The sequence below is a fragment of the Pinus tabuliformis genome, chromosome 8 (assembly GCF_031772625.1).
Source record: "Pinus tabuliformis cultivar Carrire ecotype Pingquan chromosome 8, CPIR1, whole genome shotgun sequence".
NCBI classification, from domain to species: Eukaryota; Viridiplantae; Streptophyta; class Pinopsida; order Pinales; family Pinaceae; genus Pinus; species Pinus tabuliformis.
In genome coordinates, this window is record NC_142294.1 from 350,738,674 (window position 1) to 350,759,599 (window position 20,926).

Consider the following 20,926-nt stretch of genomic DNA (forward strand, 5'->3'; position numbering starts at 1 on the left):
CTCTCCTTTATGAATCTCAACATCATATCAAAGTGGTCTTGAAGCTCCTTCGCATTTTTCACTCCTGGATAGGTTTTTTTGTTTTTTGTTTTTGTTATAGTGATCAAAATTTGTAGTGGAAGATTGTTGCCTAACTTAAAGTGTATTGGGGTTTTTTCAAAGTGTATTTGTTGAAGTTAGGTAGCTTTCTTAGGGTTGTTTAAGACTTGTTTTTTGTGTTATTTTTGAGATAACTTATACAAGACTTTGACACTGAACATTTTTGATTACTTGCTGATTTATTTGAACCATATATTGTTGACTTGATTTGTGGCTATGGATTGGCGACATCACTAGTTTTTTGTGACCGTGGTGCCATGGTTTCAAACATCAGTTTCATGTTTAGTTTCGATGACAATTTGGATGCCATGGGCTAGTGGCATCACCTTTTTTTAGGGCTACAAAACTAGGGTTCACATATTTGGTTTTTCAATATTTGATAGAAAGATTATTTTTTGCAAATGACATTTCCCTAAGAGAAATTGAACTAGGTTTTCTAGATATAATTCTTTTTCAACAATTGATTTGGCTATTTTTGGCTAATGGTGTTGTTCCAAATGACGTGGAACCAAATTTTCATATCATCTCTTCTTTTGGGTTTAAAATCCTGTTTCGAATCCATTGTCGTCTTTCTTGTTCATCTTGCAACATTTTCCTCTCTCTATGGTTGTGCTCTACTTCTAAGTCTTTCCCTACGTTGTTGCAGACTCAATACACTACAATTTTTTTGGAAGAAGCAAGCACTATTTCTTCTCTATGAGAGGCAGATTTTGTACACTTATCTGCACCATCCTTGAGCATAATGGACTTGGAGTACTTATGGTATTTGGATGTATTAGATAAAGAAGAATTCTATGTGCATTCTTTGTGTTAAGGAGGAACATACCTCCAAGTATTGCATGGTTTGTCTTTAGAAAGTTGAAGAACTTCCCAGAGTACCATTTGTGACAAGGATGTCATAGGGGATACTACTTGTTAAGGTGAAAAAACTATCTATGACGTATGCAAAGCCCTCAGTGAGTAGGTGTGAGTCACTGACAAATATAGAATAGATTAATACACTTTCTTTCCCTAAAAGTTGCATGTATGCTAAATGAGAGAAAGATAGAGAAAAGAACCTGACAAACAAAGTTTGTGCTTAGTGATGCACAATTTTTGACTAATCTTATTTTAGCTTCAGTGTTTCACTAGTAAACATGAAGATACAAACACCATACCATGTCCTTTTCATTCTTCATTTATAAAACATAATTCAACATGCATATTAAGATCTTAATTCAGTTACGCAAAAAATTAGAACTCTACTCAACACCTCATTTAGTATGACAAATGATTAACAAAATATAGAAACTTTTTTTTTTTGGTTGTGTCGTGGGGAAGCGGGGGGTGTGGGGGAGAAGTAGGTAGATCTATATTGATTATGAAAGAAGAGTGACAAATTTGATACTTTAGTTTTGCTATTGTACTTTCTTCTGCAAAGTTAGAGTCCTCTCCTTGGCTGCGAACCTTCATTTGTCCATTGACATTATCCTCAAACTTGCTTCGGAGAGGTAGTGAGTTGAATGATTGATTGAAACTTACATAGGCTCTAATCTCATTGTATATACTATACAATAATGCCTATTTCTCTCTCAACACAGATGTACTTGCAACCAAGAGTATTTAAATATTTCTCAAACATAAGGATGTTTTCATTAGATTCTCCTCTTTTCTTTGATTTGTTTACTTATAGGATCTTGAGGTGATAAGTTTAATATTGCATGGAATGCATGATGTGGATGTGTAAGGCATGCACATTCTATGTGCAACTTTTGTCTTTGCCAACTCTTAGCTTTTTGCCTTGTTTGAGATTCTTTTGTCTTCAAAGCATTAAAGGGGGTGGCTGCAGGTTTTCCATGGGAAACCTATGATCCAACACATTTATTCCTTAGGAAAATTGTGACCTGTTGTGACTGCATTGAGGAACTATCATGGCTCAAATGTGGAGGAAAAACAGACTTTGGTGAATCACATCGTCTTGGTACACGTGTGGCTTTTGTCTCATTTCATCTTTGCATTGTTTGGGTTGCCAAATATAAGTGTAATGCTACCTTTCTTTGAAGCAAGAGTTTATAGATGCATACAATGAAACTTGTTCCTCTACATTCAATATATGACTTCATTAGTTTAGCATTTTAGGATTTTTTGGATGAAGTACATGGATCAATATTCTAATGTTTTTCTACATGATTTGTCTAGTACAAATGGTATTTGGGATGGTGTTTCTATTCAAATGTCCCTGGAATTTGTCGCACTATATTTTGTAGATGATTCTTCCATAGATGAATGTAACCTAATTCAATAGATCTTTTAGTATTATTTGCATGTTATGATGTTCGTCATTTTTGCATGTATTACACTTGACCACTTCAATTTGAGGGACAACTAGTGTTGGTCTTTGTTTGTAGCTTCAGTTGAGCAACATGTATTAGCCGATCTTTCTTTTATACTCTTGTTGGAGTTACCAACTTGTGAAATCACATTAGTGTTGGAGATATGATGTTCAAGGGAGATGACATCTTTACTACACGAACCATTTTCATTACTAAGGGGGAAAATTGTGATGTAAGGCCTTCTCTACAAGGTCTCTTGTTTAGATTAAGGGGAGATGTTGTGAAGAGGGTCGACTTGATTTTGTGCCGAGTGTTGAAATTGTAGTTATGGTTAATCTTCATAAATTTATTTATTTTCATTGTATTTGAGAAAAACAAAATTATTATTTTTATTTATAATTTCAAGTGGCTCCACAAGTGCTAGGCTGGCTCTTCTAGATGATCAAGTTGACTTGCCTTGAAACTCTCTCATTCAGATCACATGATGGCTAGTTGGCTTGCCTTAAAACTCTCTCATTCGGATCACATGATGGCTAGTTGGCTTGCCTAGAAACTCACTCATTCGAATCACATGATGGCTATATAGAGAGGTTAATTCACTCTCCTTGGGATGCAATTTGATAACACATACAATGCTCGTTTGCTCTCCTATGTGAATTGGTCTGAGATCTATAGATTTGCTCATTACATTTATGATTTGAAATCAATGATTAAAGATCTACTCATTATACTTATGATATGAAGTCAGAGGTTCGAGATCTGTTCATCATTCTTGTGATCCGAAGTCAGGTGGTTCGAGATTTGCTCATTATTCTTGTGATCTAAAGTTTGGTGGTCCGAGATCTGCTCATTACTCTTGTGACCTAAAGTCTGGTGGTTTGAGATTTGAAGTTATTGATTTGATCGTAATTTTGATGCCTCCACAAATCTATTTTCTGAGATCTAACTCATATCCGTCCGAGATCTAAAGCTATTCGAGAATTGCAATTTGATCAGAATTTCGTGCATCTACAAATTTGTGCGAGCCTTAGTGGGAAGAGATATGAGCTTTGTTTATGTGATATGGTGAGTGGATTAGCCTCTTGTTGGTGATCCCGTGGGACATTATGTAGCAAACACTATGGAGGAGGTCTTAACACTTGTGGACGCCATATTGTGGTTAGTATTATCCATGTCTTGATGTACTGTTGAAGGATCCCTCTAAGGAAAGGCTTGATTGGATTTATCCTTGTGGGGTTTTGCCTAAGTCTCTGACCTAAACATTGGTATCTGTTGTCATTGTGGAATGTGATACCTACTTTCTTATCATTGTTATTAGTTGAATTTCTTATGTATAATTGCTTGATGAAATTGATTAAGCTAAACTAATGATAAGTAATGTCACAAGTAATTATTTGTAGATGAGAAATGGTTTTTCAACACCGAGTATCTTAGAGCTACTTACTTATATATCTTGGTCAAGTCCAACTTATATTAGCACTGAGTATCCATAGCCCCACTCCTAGATGTATTTGGGAAAGCTCCATTCAAATTGGGTATCCATAAACCCACTCTTAGTGGTATTTGAGTTAGGTATCCATAAATCCACACTCAAGTTTGATGAGTATCACAAATCCACTCTCAATACTTGAGTTGTTTTTTTCTTTTTGTAAACTTGGCAGGACTACATCTTCATCATGTCCAATATATCACCCTGATCAGTGCAGAGAATTGGACCAGTGACTTCACATCAAGGAGTGCCTTAACAGAGCATCCAATCACTATCTATATAAGACCCCATTGACCAATGCTTGAGTTGTATTTGAGTTGGGTATTCATAAACCTACTTATTGTTTTTTTGATTAATTATTTATTTTTCTTATATTGACTACAATCAATTGTATTGGGTCGGGAATCCATAAATCAATTAGTATTTCATCATTCTTCTCTAAGCTCTGCACTCATCTTAAGATGGGTAGTATATGGCTAAGACTAACTTATGTTCATTTATTATAATATTGGGTTATAGTTAAGCCTAACCTAATTAACTTATTTGTGTCCCGTAACCCTTCTTGGGGAGGGCACCTTGTGGATACAAAAAACCCATTTTGTGGCTAAAGTCAATTTATCTTCATTTATTATAATATTAGATTATGGTTGAGGTTGATCTAGTCAACTTATTTGTGGGCCCATAATTTCTTTTGGATAGGGCACCCCACCTCTTGAGTTGTGTATAAATTCACTCTCAAGGGTCATTTGAATTCATTGTCTTTTGATCTTCTTGATCATGCTTTAGCCTAGGGGCATCATCTCTCTTATAAAGTGATATTTACCTGAGGGCACCTTATCCTTGTTGTTCTCTTTTGATTGGTATACATCTCTTTTATATGCACTTGTGCTTGGGCATCATCTCTCTTATGAAGTGATATTCGCCTAAGGACACCTATATCTTTGTCATTCTCTTGTGATTAACACATTTTTCTTTTATGCATACTTCTAATCTCTTGTTTAGTGCACTTGTGCTTGATGATTCACTCTCTAGCTCTATGGTTTAGCTTTAGTGTAGTGTTGTTTTTTCCTTTTATTGAAGGATTTTAGGTTTTCTCGATGGTTCCAACATTGAGGAGTGTATGTGTTCCACTTTTAGGATGGGCATGCTGTACCTTCCTTTGTTTGCTTTTGCCATTTTAGTAGAATCCCCTTATCTCTTCTTTTTCAACTGTGGTTCACGGTCATTGAGTGGTCGGTACATCCACGAGTAATAAGCGGGGTAGATGCACTCGAAGGGATCTACTTGCTGACTTATTTGGTCGGGCCTAACCCCAAGGGCATCAAGGAGATTTGACCCCATGACCTCCTAATTGGAAAGGTACTTAGCAACGAGCATTCGACCAGTTGAGCTATCCCTTAGGGATGAATGCCCATCTCTCTTCATTACTAAGTAGGTTGAATTTATATATTATATTTACAGTGTAAAAATTGTACTATTTCATCAATGACTTATATATTTTATTTTGTCTTATGGAGTTGTTTTGCTTGTAATTGTTTTTGTAGCCATGCTTTGAAGCATATAGTGAGATTCTAGTTTGTGAAGAGAACTTGCTTTACTTTGACAATAATACATTTTTGAAGTGTTTCATTTTGTTTTATAGGTGTTCTCGAGGACATGATATTAGTGTGCTAGCACACAGTAACATGAAAATTATATAATGTAGAAATTTGAGTAAGAGCAAGTTTGTTCATGGCGCAATACATGTATTTTAAGTTTTGAAAGCTCGTTTAGGGCAAAATGGCGTGCGAGTTGCATTTCTCTTGTAGATACGAGTATAAATGTTGGAAGAGTGACAATTCTCAAAATTTTTATCTTCACCATTCAAAGAGAATGTTGGTGTTTGTACGTCTAACATTTTATGACCCTCAAATCTTTTATCTTCACCATTCAAAGAGAGTGTGTTTGCTTGTATATCTTACTTTCTGCTACCTTATCTACATTTTTATCTTTGACATGTATAGACAAAGTAGGTGCTTACATTTCTCATGTGGCTCTTGCCATGGCTTCAGTGGTAAATTTTTTTATCTATGCCATACTTAGTACATGCTTTATCATATGTTTGATTTGTTTGATCCATGTTCAAGCCTTAGTTGTGGTCTAAGTCACATGATTTGCTGAATTTGAACTCTGAGATTCAGATTTCGGTGAACCTCATTTTTTTTGAAATTTGTTGAGGTTAACCAAATATTATGGTTGAGTCTAAAATTGGATTCAAAGGTGATTTTTGTTCAGATTTTTTATTGGTCTGTAGGTTTAGGGTTTTGTAGTTTAGTAGTTTAAGGATTAAACTGTGGGTGCCCACAAAATCTCATTCCACCACATTTATTTTTCCATGCTTATTCACCGTGCTTCCTGGTCTTGCATACTTGCAATTGCAAATGTGTCTCTCTAGTGTGAATCTCGCCTTGAAATTGAACTCATTTTTTGCAAAACAATGGTCATGCATAAACTGTTGACCATCGTTAAGTCTTATAGCTTGAAATTGAATCTCTTTTTAGTAACTTAACTTGAAATAGGGTATTGGGCAAAATGGAATTGAGACTTTCTCCACATGCAAACATGCAATAGGACAACAACATAGCCTATAAGTCACGACTCTCAAATAAACAAGTTTCTAGCCTTTCAGCTCGGGGTTCACAGAGTTGTAGATGACGATTCCTTATTTATTTATGCCTGCTATATTTAATTTTGAAAGCTCGTTTAGGGAAAAATGGCGTGCGAGTTGCATTGCTCTTGTAGATACGAGTAAAAATGGTGGAAGAGCGGCAATTCTCAAAATTTTTATCTTCACCATTCAAAGAGAATGTTGGTGTTTGTATGTCTAACATTTTATGACCCTCAAATCTTTTATCTTCACCATTCAAAGAGAGTGTTTGCTTGTATATCTTACTTTCTTCTACCTTATCTACATTTTATCTTTGACATGTATAGACAAAGTAGGTGCTTACATTTCTCATGTGGCTTTTTCCATGGCTTCAGTGGTAAAACTTTTTATCTATGCCATACTTAGTACATGCTTTATCATATGTTTGATTTGTGTTCAAGCCTTAGTTGTGGTCTGAGTGACATGATTTGCTGAATTTGAACCTTGAGACTCAGATTTCGGTGAACCTCCTTTTTTATTTATTTATTTATTTATATTTGTTGAGGTTAACCAAATATTATGGCTTAGCCTAAAATTGGATTCATTGGTGATTTTTGTTTAGATTTTTTATTGGTCTGTAGGTTTAGGGTTTTGTAGTTTAGCAGTTTAAGGATTAAAAAACTGTGGGTGCCCACAAAATCTCATTCCACCACATTTATTCTGCCATGCAGTTATTTTGCCATGCTTATTCATCGTGCTTCCTGGTCTCGCATACTTGCAATTGCAAATATGTCTCTCTATTGTGAATCTCGCCTTGAAATTGAACTCATTTTTTTGCAAAACATTAGTCATGCACAAACTGTTGACCATCGCTAAGTCTTATAGCGTGAAATTGAATCTCTTTTTAGTAACTTAACTCGAAATAGGGTATTGGGCAAAATGGAATTGAGACTCTCTCCACACATGCAAACATGCAATAGGACAACAACATAGCCTATAAGTCATGACTCTCAAATAAACAAGTTTTTGGCCTTTTAGCTCGGGGTTCATAGAGTTGTAGATGACAATTCCTTATTTATTCATGCCTGCGATATTTAATTTTGAAAGCTCGTTTAGGGCAAAATGGCGTGTGAGTTGCATTTCTCTTGTAGATATGAGTATAAATGGTGGAAGAGCGACAATTCTCAAAATTTTTATCTTCACCATTCAAAGAGAATGTTGGTGTTTGTACGTCTAACATTTTATGACCCTCAAATCTTTTATCTTCACCATTCAAAGAGAGTGTGTTTGCTTGTATATCTTACTTTCTTCTACCTTATCTACATTTTATCTTTGACATGTATAGACAAAGTAGGTGCTTACATTTCTCGTGTGGCTCTTGCCATGGCTTCAGTGGTAAAACTTTTTATCTATGCCATACTTAGTACATGCTTTATCATATGTTTGATATGTTTGATCCGTGTTCGAGCCTTAGTTGTGGTCTAAGTCACATGATTTGCTGAATTTGAACCTTGAGATTTAAATTTCGGTGAACCTCAATTTTTTTGAAATTTGTTGAGGTTAACCTAATATTATGGCTAAGCCTAAACTTGGATTCAAAGGTGATTTTTGTTCAGATTTTTTATTGGTATATAGGTTTAGGGTTTTGTAGTTTAGCAGTTTAAGGATTAAAAAATTATGGGTGCCCACAAAATCTCATTCCACCACATTTATCTTGCCATGCTTATTCACCTTGCTTCCCAGTCTCACATACTTGCAATTGCAAATATGTCTCTCTAGTGTGAATCTCGCCTTGAAATTGAACTCATTTTTTGCGAAACATTCGTCATGCGCAAACTGTTAACCATCGCTTATAGCTTGAAATTGAATCTCTTTTTAGTAACTTAACTCGAAATAGGGTATTGGGCAAAATGGAATTGAGACTCTCTCCACACATGCAAACATGCAATAGGACAACAACTATATAAGTCATGACTCTCAAATAAACAAATTTCTGGCCTTTCAGCTCGGGGTTCATAGAGTTGTAGATGACGATTCCTTATTTATTTATGCCTGCTATATTTAGTTTATAGTCATAATAATATTGCCAATGGTTCTTACCATCCCAATGACCTAGGTTCAAGTCTTCGGGGGCATGCTCTTGCATGTATTGATTAGGCTCAAGGAGTAGGCGGCCCCAACGAGTTTTCGTTTTGTCCATGGTCAATATGAGACATCTTGGCTCTTGTTTAGTCATTGGGTCTTTCTAGTCAATTTTTTTTTTTATTTATAAATAATGGCCTAGAGTATGCCCTAAAACTGCTTTTGCTTGGCTAAGAGCTTGTCTTCCTTAGATGTAAGGAAACATGTTAATGACCCAAGACCCAAAGGCATCTGGCAGGGGTGAAAACTTGAAAGCTTCCCCCCCCGATGGACCATTAGTGGGTGATTCTAGGTGGTGTGGTCTTTTTTGAATGATAGTGATGAGTTAGCCTGCATTCACAAATAGTAGCCAGTAATGGGCTATTCCCATTGTTGGTTTGACAACTGAGTTAGGATACATTTTGTCACACACACACACACACACACACACACACACACACATATATATATATATGATTTTATCTAGGTGTTGTCTAACCATTATATGTTTTCTTTTCCTTTTTTTGCCAAATCTAGTTATAAAAAATTCAAGAGATTGTGTATTTTTGTTTGTTTAAAATGTGTTTTTGAATGCATAAATGGATTCAACATTTTCAAAAACCCTTTGAACGCTTGAAATGTGCAAATCACAAAGTTCAAACTTACCATTCCAAGGGAATTTTGCGGGATTTCGGACAAAATCGACCGGAAAATGTTGGTGAATATATATCTCCAAACCTCGTGAGGAGTCTCATCCAAACCATACTGAAAATTTCAAATTCATATACATATCCCAACCTAATGAGGAACCCCATCCATATAAGACCCTTAGAGACTTGCGGGTCTTGACGGGTCATATGTCGAAATGAATCACTCTCATAGAAGCAACGTTGACTCGTGTTGGCTTGTTGAGTCACATACGACTCGTATAAAACTTGTACAGGCCTGTATAAGACCCATCCTTGGCAGCAAATTTCATTTCTTTTCGAGATCGAGTGGAGGGAAAGGGAAAATGTATTTTGCCGAGTCTAATACGGGTCGTTCCCAATTCTTATACGAGTTGTTGAGTTAATAGCCAGGCGAGTCTTATAGGAGTACAAATCGTGCAATGCTAATCCATTCCTTACCAGAAATTTCAAACCCTAATCAAACATAATTGTAATGCACCTAAACTCTGTGACATTGACTGTGTTTGCTGGACTTCAACATTGGAGTTCTAATTTATGCGAATTTCAATTTGTGAGATCAAATTCGTGGAACTTTTGTGTAAAATTGGCATAAAGCGATGTTGCATGAAACTTCTAGGAACCTGATGTTTCAAGCCGTACCCGTACCCGAAACTCCAAAACTCGACCGAAACTCGACCATCATGTAATCATGTATGAGAGTTAATATAGATTTGGTTTTCCTTCTAAATTGTCATCTATGGATCTTATTCCCTTTTTTCTTGCAAGATAATGTGTTATTCACTTATTTATAACCTTTTTTTTATATATATCTAGACATATATGACGTTTCGGCCGACGTTTCCATTTTTGGGAGGTGATGTTTCTAAACGTACCTGTTTTGGAAACTCTGAAACGTTTTGACGTTTCGTGCAACTTAGGCATAAAGGGTTTTCAACGATCAATCAAAAAATGGCTAGAGCCAGTCTGTGAGCATTTCAAATCATCTTAACCGATGACTTGCCCTTGTTGGAGTCATGTTGGCACAACTGTTGCTTCGTCTTGCAATACAAAGACTACAAATACTAGTTACCACTACTGCTCGATAATCAAAACAACTACTGAATGACTCTGGATTATTGATATGCAATGATGGAAAACTCTGCATAATCTAGATTCCATGCACACTGTTCTCTGCATATTACGACATATTACGTATAATTAAAGGCCATGGCTATGAAAATTGTCCTCTCGTTAGAGAATTTTCCCAACACATCCAAATGTTTCACGTTGTTGTGTTGGCTTAGTTTTCATGTATTCATGGTTTATTCATTTTACCACTAATTATTTTTGCCTTGGAACCTTTAAGTGCTGGAATATGCATGCTTGAAAGGGCCTGCTGCTTTTTAAGAAAATGTACATAATCCATTGCAACAAGACGTGCAATGATGGTGGACCTTTGAACCTCAAATCAGCTAGAAACGGCTAAAGCTTCCGTAAAGTATATGTTATGCTAAATATATGTAAGTTTCCTTGAAAAACATATCTTTAAAGAATAATGGTATTCTTATTTTTTTTTCTTCTTAAAACACCTAAGTCACCGGACATGGGGATTCAGGATTTGACGAAAATGGGGATTTGAGTGTCGGATACAGACATGTTGACCCCCCATAATAGGACACGTTCAGATACATTATATATAATAATAATAATAATAATAATAATAATAATAATAATTAGATATTTCTTACACAAATTCTCATTCATGATACAAATTCATTGATTTCAAACATAGATCTTCATCTATATGTAAGTTTTACAAAGTAACATTATGCATACAAATACAATTGTGACATAAATGATAAATAAATCATAGTACATATTCAATTTATCAATGATCCAATAGGAGAAAGACAAGATAGTAAGATAAAGATATCGTAGTTTTCTCATTAAGTCATCAAAATCAAAATGTGTTACATAGGTAGTGCAATGCCAATGGCAAATAGAAATGGCAAATACAAAACAACTACAAGTATACAAGCCTCAAGGGAGTAGGTAGCTCATGACTCATGAGTCATCAATCCTCATAGTCATCATCAAAATCAACATCATTGTCCTCATCATCATGGTCACCACTGCTTAGCTGCATCCTCCTCTGTATCCAAGTCATCTATGCATCTGTTTGTGTGGAGGATGACCCCTCTATAGTATCACTATCATCAAATCTGACATCCTCTAGCACTAGATCATTGAGATCCAAGTTGGCCAATGCCAACTCAACATTGTTGTTGATACCCATATCATTAGGAAAGATATCCCACATCTTTGTCATTCCCTTCAACCGCTCATCCCTCTGCCTGTAATTAAGACAAAGGTTGGTGTGCACATACACCATTGTCTCTGCCCTGGACTGCTCAAGCTTGCTTTTCTTGACGCTATACAAATTCCCATATGTGCTCCAACTCCTCTCGCAACAAGAGGATGAAGTCACTTGAGAGAGGAGCCTCATGGCTACCCACCAAGAATAGAGCTTCTTATCCCCCCTGTCTCCAATCATTGTTGTCCAAGTGCATCCATTGCTTTCAAGAAAATTGGACCATTCGAGGAAGATACCATGAAGTTGATGAGTGGGTGCTTTGCTGGATCTGTCCATCCATCAGAAACAATGCTAATCCCAGATGTTGGCAATGATGTTTTAATTGGCTCAAGCATTTTTTCCACCTCTTTTTTTTTTGCTTTCGTCAACAATGTGGTTTTAAGTTTCTTTGACCGAGGAGGCACATACCCTGATGGAGCCCCTTGAATTAGAGCTCGGCACATCTCAATAAATAGAGGTGAGCTTGCAACATTAAAGGATATGAAGTTTTGATAGAAAAAAAGGCAATGGTGAGATCAAACTCTTCTTGTTTCTCCTGAAAAATCTTGTCCATTGGACCAAGTGAAATTACTTGTCTTTTTTTTTTTTGCTTGTCCCCCACCATAATTCTCAAATGAGAATTTGTTGTTGGCACTGCTTTTCCTCAAGAATGGAAGGGGGTCAACATTCTTAGTTTTTGTTTTTGTTTTTTTTTTTTTAATTTTATGTAGCCACATTTGCCATACCAACATTGGACTCTCTTTGCATTTCTTTCCTCTTTGGTAAAGGCACATTTGTACAAACTCCAATTCCACAACTTGGTAAAGCCAACAAATGACCTTTCACACTGAAATATGTGCTTGTGAAAGTATTGTGGCAATAGTTGCATTTCCAACTCACATTGCCTCCTTCCTTCACCTTGTTGGGTGGCCCTTGCTCTCTTGTGATATATTTCCACAGGGGATATTTGTTACCTTGAGGAGGAAGCCTTCCCTCAACATCTGAAGCTGCTGTTGCAGCCACTTGCAATAGAGGGAACACTTGCAGACCTTGATGAAATTGGGAGAGGAGGGGCATCTCCAATGGGGACATTCTTCCCCTTCCTTTGCCCTTTCCCTGTTGTCCTTGACTGAGCCATGAATGCTGTAAAAAAATAAACAAAAATGCACAAATTTGTAAAAGAAATACATATGCAAATTGCTGTAATAAAAATGCAAAAAAAAAGAGAGAAAATGCATTTACTTGTTGCTTGAATATCCTTGAAAATGCTCCCACACCCTTTGCTTTTTGCTCCCAAACATCCACAGCAAACCCACAACAAACTAAACAAATGAATGGGCAAATAGAAAGGCAAAAACTGCCTTTATAATGTTGTGCGGCATCCCTTTTTCCAGATTCAAATCTGAAAATGGGGATTCATCGTGTTCGATCGGAACACGACCCGGATTTGATCGTGTCTTGATCGGACATGATGAATCCCGATTTTCGGATTTGAATCTGTCCGAGTTGTGTCTGATTCGCCGGATTCGGGACACAACGAGCCTGGGGGACGAATCCGGTTTCATAGTAAAACACACATATAGTATAGGCTATATAGTATATTATTGTTTAGATAATATACATTATATAACGTATATGTATCATGTTATATAAAAGTTGAATGGAAGATATGTTATAACTTGTTGAATATTAAAATAAATTTAATGGCAAATTTTAATGAAGTTTTTTTTTTTGCTAAGTTTTCCTGAACTTTTTTTGGTGTTGAATTCGAAACTGAACCAGGTGACTTAAGTTGTTTCTAGGGATAAAGGTTCTAGGTACCTATAAAAAATGCTTCTTTTAATAGTGACTGTAGACGTTAATAACTTTCCATTGAAAATATCTGTCAGCAATATACTATTTATCTTTTTTTTTTTTTTTTTTCTTCTGTTTAACTCATTAATCTGTTCTGCTGTTTGAATATTGTATGCACAGCTCATCTTTTCTGATCCCATGTAGTGTAATATATTATTTGCAGGTATGCATCTTTGCATATGGACAGACGGGGTCTGGGAAAACATATACTATGCTTGGTCAGCCTGACGAGGCTCATCATAAGGGTCTTATACCAAGGTCACTAGAACAAATATTTAGTTCTAGTCAAACACTTCGCTCCCAAGGATGGAATTTTAAAATGCAGGTAAAAGTTGCTTTAAACGTTTAATATTTATCTTGTTACTTGGTAGTAAAAATGTTCCGTTTCAACAACAGCTGTTTCTATCTACCAAGAATATATATAGTCTGAAAATTCACATAGGAAATGAATTTCAGTGTTGTTTGGCATTGGAATATTCTTTGATCTGTCTGTTGGTCAATGCCTCTGAACTCTGATTTTTCAGGCATCAATGTTGGAAATTTATAATGAGACCATACGGGATCTTGCCAATTCTCGAACCTACTCCCATGATGCTGGGAAGCAACATGTGGTGAAACATGATGCAAATGGGAACACCTTTGTCTCAGATCTTACTATTGTTGAAGTTACAAGCTGGGAAGAGGTTTCATCTCTTCTGCAACAAGCAGCTCAAAGCAGGTGGTTTTGAAGGCTATTTAAACTTATTGTAGCTTTTCTGGAAATAGTGATTTAAAACCATTTGCATGATCTATCCACTGTTTTTCATTTGCGTGGTTTATATGTTCGTTTTAGAAAGGTTGTACAAGTGATTTCTTGATGACCTTATTTATTAACAATGGATATTGCTGATTTGATTCTAGTTATAATGATTCCAAGTTTAGTAGGGTTAATTTTTCTATTTATTTGTTACAGGACAGTAGGAAAGACTGCGATGAATGAACAATCTTCCCGAAGTCATTGTGTTTTCACACTTCGAATTGCTGGTGTAAATGAGGTATATATTAGATCTTTAAGGGGCATTTTCTGAATATTTGGAACTGACTTTGTGTTTTTGAAAATAACAAACAATTGCTTGTGCAAGGTATTAATGCATTTTTGGTTGCAGAATACTGAGCAACATGTTCATGGGGTGCTTAACCTTGTTGATTTAGCGGGGAGTGAACGCTTGTCGAGGAGTGGAGCAATGGGTGAACGGTTAAAGGAAACACAGGTTTTGAAGCATTCCATTCCAAGTCACAAAATGATGTTTTTAACATTTGTCTGAGCTTTTTGAATCTGCCCTGTATTAAATTAAACACAGGAAATTTTGATTGATACTTTATTAAGAAGTGTCATATCTGATTTCAACAGGCCATTAACAAAAGCTTATCAAGCTTAGGGGATGTGATTCTGGCCATAGCTAATAAGGAACAACACATACCTTACAGAAACTCAAAGTTAACATATCTACTTCAGGTAATAGCTGCCTTTTGCAGTCATAATAAGTAAAGCTTGTTGGTTTAATGTTATTATGTAGATACCATTTCTAACGGGTCTTTTCAACATGCAGCCATGTCTTGGAGGGGATTCCAAGACACTTATGTTTGTGAACATTTCCCCAGATCCTAAATCATTTGGTGAGACATTGTGTAGTCTGAGGTTTGCTGCAAAGGTCAATGCTTGTGAAATTGGAGTACCCAGGCGGCAAACAAATAGCAGAGTTAGTGATGCTCATGGTCGATTGAGTAGCTGCTAACGATCACAAGCTGTATCAGTTCTCTGTGGTTGTAATATGTTAATATGAGTTTGGTCTCTTGTTAGGCCCCTTTTATTTAAGGGCTGTTTCCGCGTGCAATGTTTATTTTATACTGGCATCTGGCTATCTGTTCCACAGCACATTTGCTGCTGGCCTCGTTAACCTTCCTTCATTAACTCATTGTGTTTTACACAGGTTTGTTTTGTTGTGGTGTAATTTGCCATCAGTTCATAAGCTGTTGATCTGATCATTTTTATATATTGGGTTTAATCATCAATTGTAATGTTGCCACAGGCTTTGTGACACATGGTTATAACTTTCAATGATATTGTAATGTTGTACACTAAAGTATTATTTTTTACAAAGTTTTGTTTTTCCTGCAGTATAGTTTGCCATCAGTTCATGAGATATCAAACTGATCATATTTTATATTGGATTTATGCATCTTGGCTATGTTGCAGGTCTTGTGACTAAAATATCTTGTTTTTCGTTAACCAAAACTAAGTAATTTGTATTAATAATGGAAGGCTGTAGCTGAGCTAAACAGCAATGATATATCAAAGCGTATGTTTTCAAGTTTCAAACGGCGTAAACGGTTCCAGATCTAAATACAAAAATTACATGTATGCCGGCAAAAAACCCCAATATTTACTGCTATTGTAGATTCTATAAAAAGTACGTAATATGCAAATAACTTTAAAAATCATAAGCTTATCAGAAAAAGTGGCGGCTTTAATAAACATAAGCTTATCAGAAAAAGTGGCGGCTTTGAAAAACGTAAGCTTATCAGAAGAAGTGGCGGCTTCTGACCTCTTCAAGGTCCATAATGGTTGGCGCAAACTCCTTTCCCCTATTTCCATATCCTCAAAGAGCTGCTGCACAGTGTCCTTTTTGGTTTTCCATGAGTTGAATTAACGGACGGTGGTTGATGCCTTAGAATAAGCCTCTTTGCTGAGGTTGACAATCAGGTTTCTTAACATGGCCACATTCAGTTTCATGGCTATCGATTTTCGGTTTTAATTGAACAAGAGAATCCATGATGGAAGAGATTTGGCAAATTATTTGTTCATTGTCATGGCCCCTGGCTGTGACACTGAATGAGGAAGTCCTGTTACCTTGAGTCGTTTCCCCATGAAATCTTAACTCTCCTAATCTCTAGAAGTCATCTATAATCCATATGTTATCGCCATAAGGAATCTCTTTGATAAGAAATCTGGGAGTCCATTAAGTAAGCAGGAACTCAACATCGAACACAACTTATCCTCTACAACATCAGGGGTTAGTCCACCCAAAATCAGAGTGCATCCAAACCAGAGAAATCAAAACACCAAGCACTGGGTCTTCGGAATCCCGAATCCAAAAGGTACTAACATGCAAAGACAAAGGTGAACAGTCTTCCAATTCACGTAGAAAGAGTTGACCTGGAGAGCACTGCTGCATAATCCTAGCAACGATTAATGAAGGTGGGTGTCCCGGGAGCCTTCCTTGTACCACCCCCATCTTGATCTCCCGTCGATGTAATGAATTATATTAATGTTTGTTGTGTGATGCCATATGCGTAACAGGTTTCGCAGCCCCTAACCACGTTCGAATCCTGCGCGATGCGCGTTAGCTGCTGCTGCAGCATTTCGATGTTCGATGTTTATGATGAGGTATACGATGTTCATGATGACGTATTCTGTTCGTTCATGATGACGTTATGTGATGGACGATGATGTATTCTGCTCGCTTCGGCGATATTGTATGATGAATCTGCTCGCTTCGGCGATATAAAATGTATTATGATTTTTTAGCGAGGATTCTCTCCCCCACTGAAAAAATATGCGTAACAGGTTAAACCCTGAATAATGTGGTACTGAATGAACCATGATGGGGAACTTGGCAAGGCGGAATGGTAGGAATTATTATGTGCCAGAGTAATCCACCCGAAATTGTCTTGCTGAAAATTTAAAATCCAAATATTCCCACCTATCAAGAAATTTGTTGGGAAAAATAACTGGCAGTTGAACTATCAACCAACACCTGAAATTGTGTTGCTGAAAATTTAAAAACCAAATTTTCCCACCTATCAAGAAATTAGTTGGAAAAAATAACTGGCAGTTAAACTATCAACCAACTTTACACTTATGAAAGCAGCTGTGATGTGTACGAAGCTGCTCCAGAGGTATGGGAAATGTACCCACGGATTTGTGGATTTGACCCACGAAAGCTCATGCCAGGGAACAGAGAATGAAGAGAATTTGCGTGTAAAGTGTGGACGGTACATGAATGGGTCTGGGGACCAAATTTGGATTGAAAAATTCAAACACAAGTGTGTTGATCTTGAGCTGCAATACGAAGCTGCGTTTTTGGGTCCTTGCTGGCAAAGCATGAAGGCTCTGAGAGGGAAGGTTGCTGGGGAATGTTGGGTTAGTGAAGTGACTCCTTTGTGTTGTGTAAGTCAGTCTAGAAACCACCCATGCCACCCATGGTTTGAGTAGGCTTTTGGCTTAGTGGGGTTTCAAGGGAAGACTTGTTGATTTTCTGTTGATGTTGAGGTCTTCATACTACACTTTTTATTGATTTTATTGAGAAAAGTTTCTTTCACGACATCCTGGTTTGGTTAGGGTGTTCAGTTACAAAAAAACATAACACATAATTGAGGTTAAGCTTATGGTTGAGTGGAAAATGGCTCACCCTTTATCAGTAGTAAGTAATGATTTATTTTCATAAAAATGAATGAATAATATTTTAATATTCATGGGACTAAAAATAATTTATGGCACCACAAGACTAAAGATAAATGACTAACATAACACATATTTGAGTTTAAGCTTATGGTTGAATAAAAAATGGCTCACTTTTTATCAATAGTAAGTGATGATTTATTTTCACAAAAATGAATGAATAATATTTTAATATCAATAGGACTAAAAATATTTATCGCAGCACAAGACTAAAAATAAATGGCTTTTGCAAATAAATAAATAGTGGCTTTGGACATTTCAATTTGCAATATAACCTTTAAACAAATGGAAATGACGTTTATGGTTATGGAGGATTCATATGATTGCTTTGCTGAAATTTAATTAGGTTCTTGTGATGTGTAGGTCTAAATTTATGAAAATATTTAATTAGGTTCTTGTGATGTGTAGGTCTAAATTTATGAAAATTAAGATGACTGATGGATATCATTTAGAACTTGTGCATGATGAGGCAATTTGGCCTTTAGCTTTAATTTAGCTCTCTTTAGGAAGTTTGGATAAGATAAACATGTAATTGTTTGCCTTTGTTCAATCAATTTCACTTGAAAATGAAGATGACTGATGGATATAATTCAGAACTTGTCCATGATGGGGCAATTTGGCCTTTAGCTTTAATTTGGCCTTTAGCTTTAATTTAGCTCTCTTTAAGAAGTTTGGATAAGATAAACATGTAATTGTTTGCCTTTGTTCACAATTTCACTTAAAAATTGCCTCCGTATGTGTTGAGCCACTAAAACAATTTTTGATCCCTCCTAAAAGTACTTTTGAAAATAATGCTCATAAAAGGAACTAAAATTCTTATTAAAATAGGTGAGGCTGAACAAATTTCTCTTGAAAATTGCCTCCGTATTTATTGAGCCACTGACACAAAAATTTTGTGCGATCCCTCTAAAAGTACTTTTGAAAATAATGCTCATAAAAGAAACTAAAATCCTTAATTAAAATAGGTGAGGCCCCCTGGAGAAATGAGGAATGTTGACATCATTTAACAATTTGTATTCTGCCATTAACATGTGGTTATTTGAAGTTTTACATTACCATACATGTGATTTGTTTATAGCGTAGCTGGAATGTGTCTACGATACTTTATGACGCATAATCTACTCATAGTTATGAAAGAAATAAATAATATTTCTCGCAGGATGGAGTTGAATTTGCGGGCAATACTCTGTACAATGTTAAATATATAGTCATCCAATTTCTTTTATTTGAAGTTTTTTCTTTTTTCTTTTAAACATACTTTTTTTATTATTCCGTGAAATAAAAAAAAGTACAGAGCAACAGGCTGGACGAAATTCTCAGCAGAACACTAATGAGCTACATATTTTTTTATTTGAGGTTATATAAGCCCTCGTTTATTTTTTTTAGATAAATGAAATGTAATTATGGCAAATCTTTGTTAAAACTATTTCTTAATAAAATGTGAGTATGGACCAAGAATGTAATTGATTAAATGTAAGTGAAACATTGATATGGTTACGAGAGCGAGCATAAACTTATCAATTTTGACGGTTTTCACACCTCCCTACTTTGTAAAATTTAAATGTTAAACTGTATTTGACAAACAGTTACAAATAACCATCAGCAATTTGTCTTTCTCAAAATCCATCCTGGGTGCATCTATATCCCCAACACTAATGACACATACGATCACTAGTGTCGAGTGTAACATGGCCTTGAAGGTTGAGTCCTCATGGTATTCAACGTTGATGATTTTTGTGACAGCTCAAGTCTAATGGGTGCGATGATGACAACCTATAGGCATCGTTGTGAGCCTATGCAAGCTGTGGAAGGGTCACCCACAACATGCGTGTGGGACGAAGCATATGGTACATGTTATGGCGACAGTTAATGGTCTTCATTCGACCTTTCCAACAATTTTAAATACAAATACAATGGTGTCTGATATGGTAATCCACATTATGATAAAAAATCAACGCATTATTTATGACATTGATATCTGATTGAATTAGAAATTACATCAGCATTTGATATTGGTATATTATTCGTTTAAGAGGCTTGATATTACTTGGGTGTTGTGTAGTTATGCCATCAAGCGTATCATACGACGAAGCTTGCGATTAATACTGCCATTAAGGAGATATGATGTGCCCCGCAGCACATCCGTGTGTGTAACCAAAAGCCAGGCAATTAGTATACTGTCTGTTCATGAGCAAGAAGTTAAGGTCACCAAAACGAGCTAAGGAGCTCTATGAAATTTTCATCTTGTGCCCAAACTGCTGAGGAGCCCGTTTCTAATAGATTTGGAGCAGATAAATCCCATCATCACAGGTATGAAACAAATTGCACCTGATAGTTTTGGGTTGCAAAATATTAGGTTCGTTTTTAATCTGTGAATTGTGATACAGGGAGCTAATCCCCTGTCATTTTATTTTTTATCCCCGTGTGAGAATATGTCTCTTGGATATATGCATAAGTCTTTGTGTACATCCAACACACCCTTGCATATCCAATCATCTAGGCGAACTTATCACGTATAATATAAAATGTTTTAGTTGCTACTATCATTTAAGTTAATACGTTGTTTTATATGTGGCCATAATACGTTGTTTTCTTTTTTCGCAAATAGTGGCATCTGGAAAGATGATACATGTATATTTTCTACCAATATAATATATATATCAGGCTTTTTTTCGTACTAAAAAAGCTCTAACCAGGTCAAAAGAGACGAAACCATGTAGAGCCCACTCGACCCACTGCGAAAATTCATGCCCTGCCAACCGCTACATGATGATATAAACCCACACCATGACAAGTCAAAGCAACGAAACCTGATTCCTTTGCATTCAAAGGTCACTCCGGCCGAGACATGTCATGAAGGTTTGAATGATTGTTATGCATAATTTCAACATCCGGACTCCTAG

The 20,926-nt window shown here is 36.2% G+C and overlaps 1 protein-coding gene across 1 annotated transcript in view; it reads left to right on the forward strand.

The window, feature by feature from the left end:
• The window catches only part of LOC149235586 (kinesin-like protein KIN-14N), a 123,492-nt gene extending 107,813 nt beyond the window's left edge, over positions 1 to 15,679 (forward strand). The window contains exons 12-17 of the mRNA XM_089372156.1: positions 13,686 to 13,847; positions 14,047 to 14,240; positions 14,475 to 14,556; positions 14,668 to 14,772; positions 14,913 to 15,017; positions 15,112 to 15,679. Of these exons, the coding sequence (XP_089228282.1) occupies positions 13,686 to 13,847; positions 14,047 to 14,240; positions 14,475 to 14,556; positions 14,668 to 14,772; positions 14,913 to 15,017; positions 15,112 to 15,297 (834 nt within the window). The 3' untranslated portion in view covers positions 15,298 to 15,679. The remainder of the gene's footprint in view (positions 1 to 13,685; positions 13,848 to 14,046; positions 14,241 to 14,474; positions 14,557 to 14,667; positions 14,773 to 14,912; positions 15,018 to 15,111) is intronic.
• Positions 15,680 to 20,926: the final 5,247 nt, after the last annotated feature.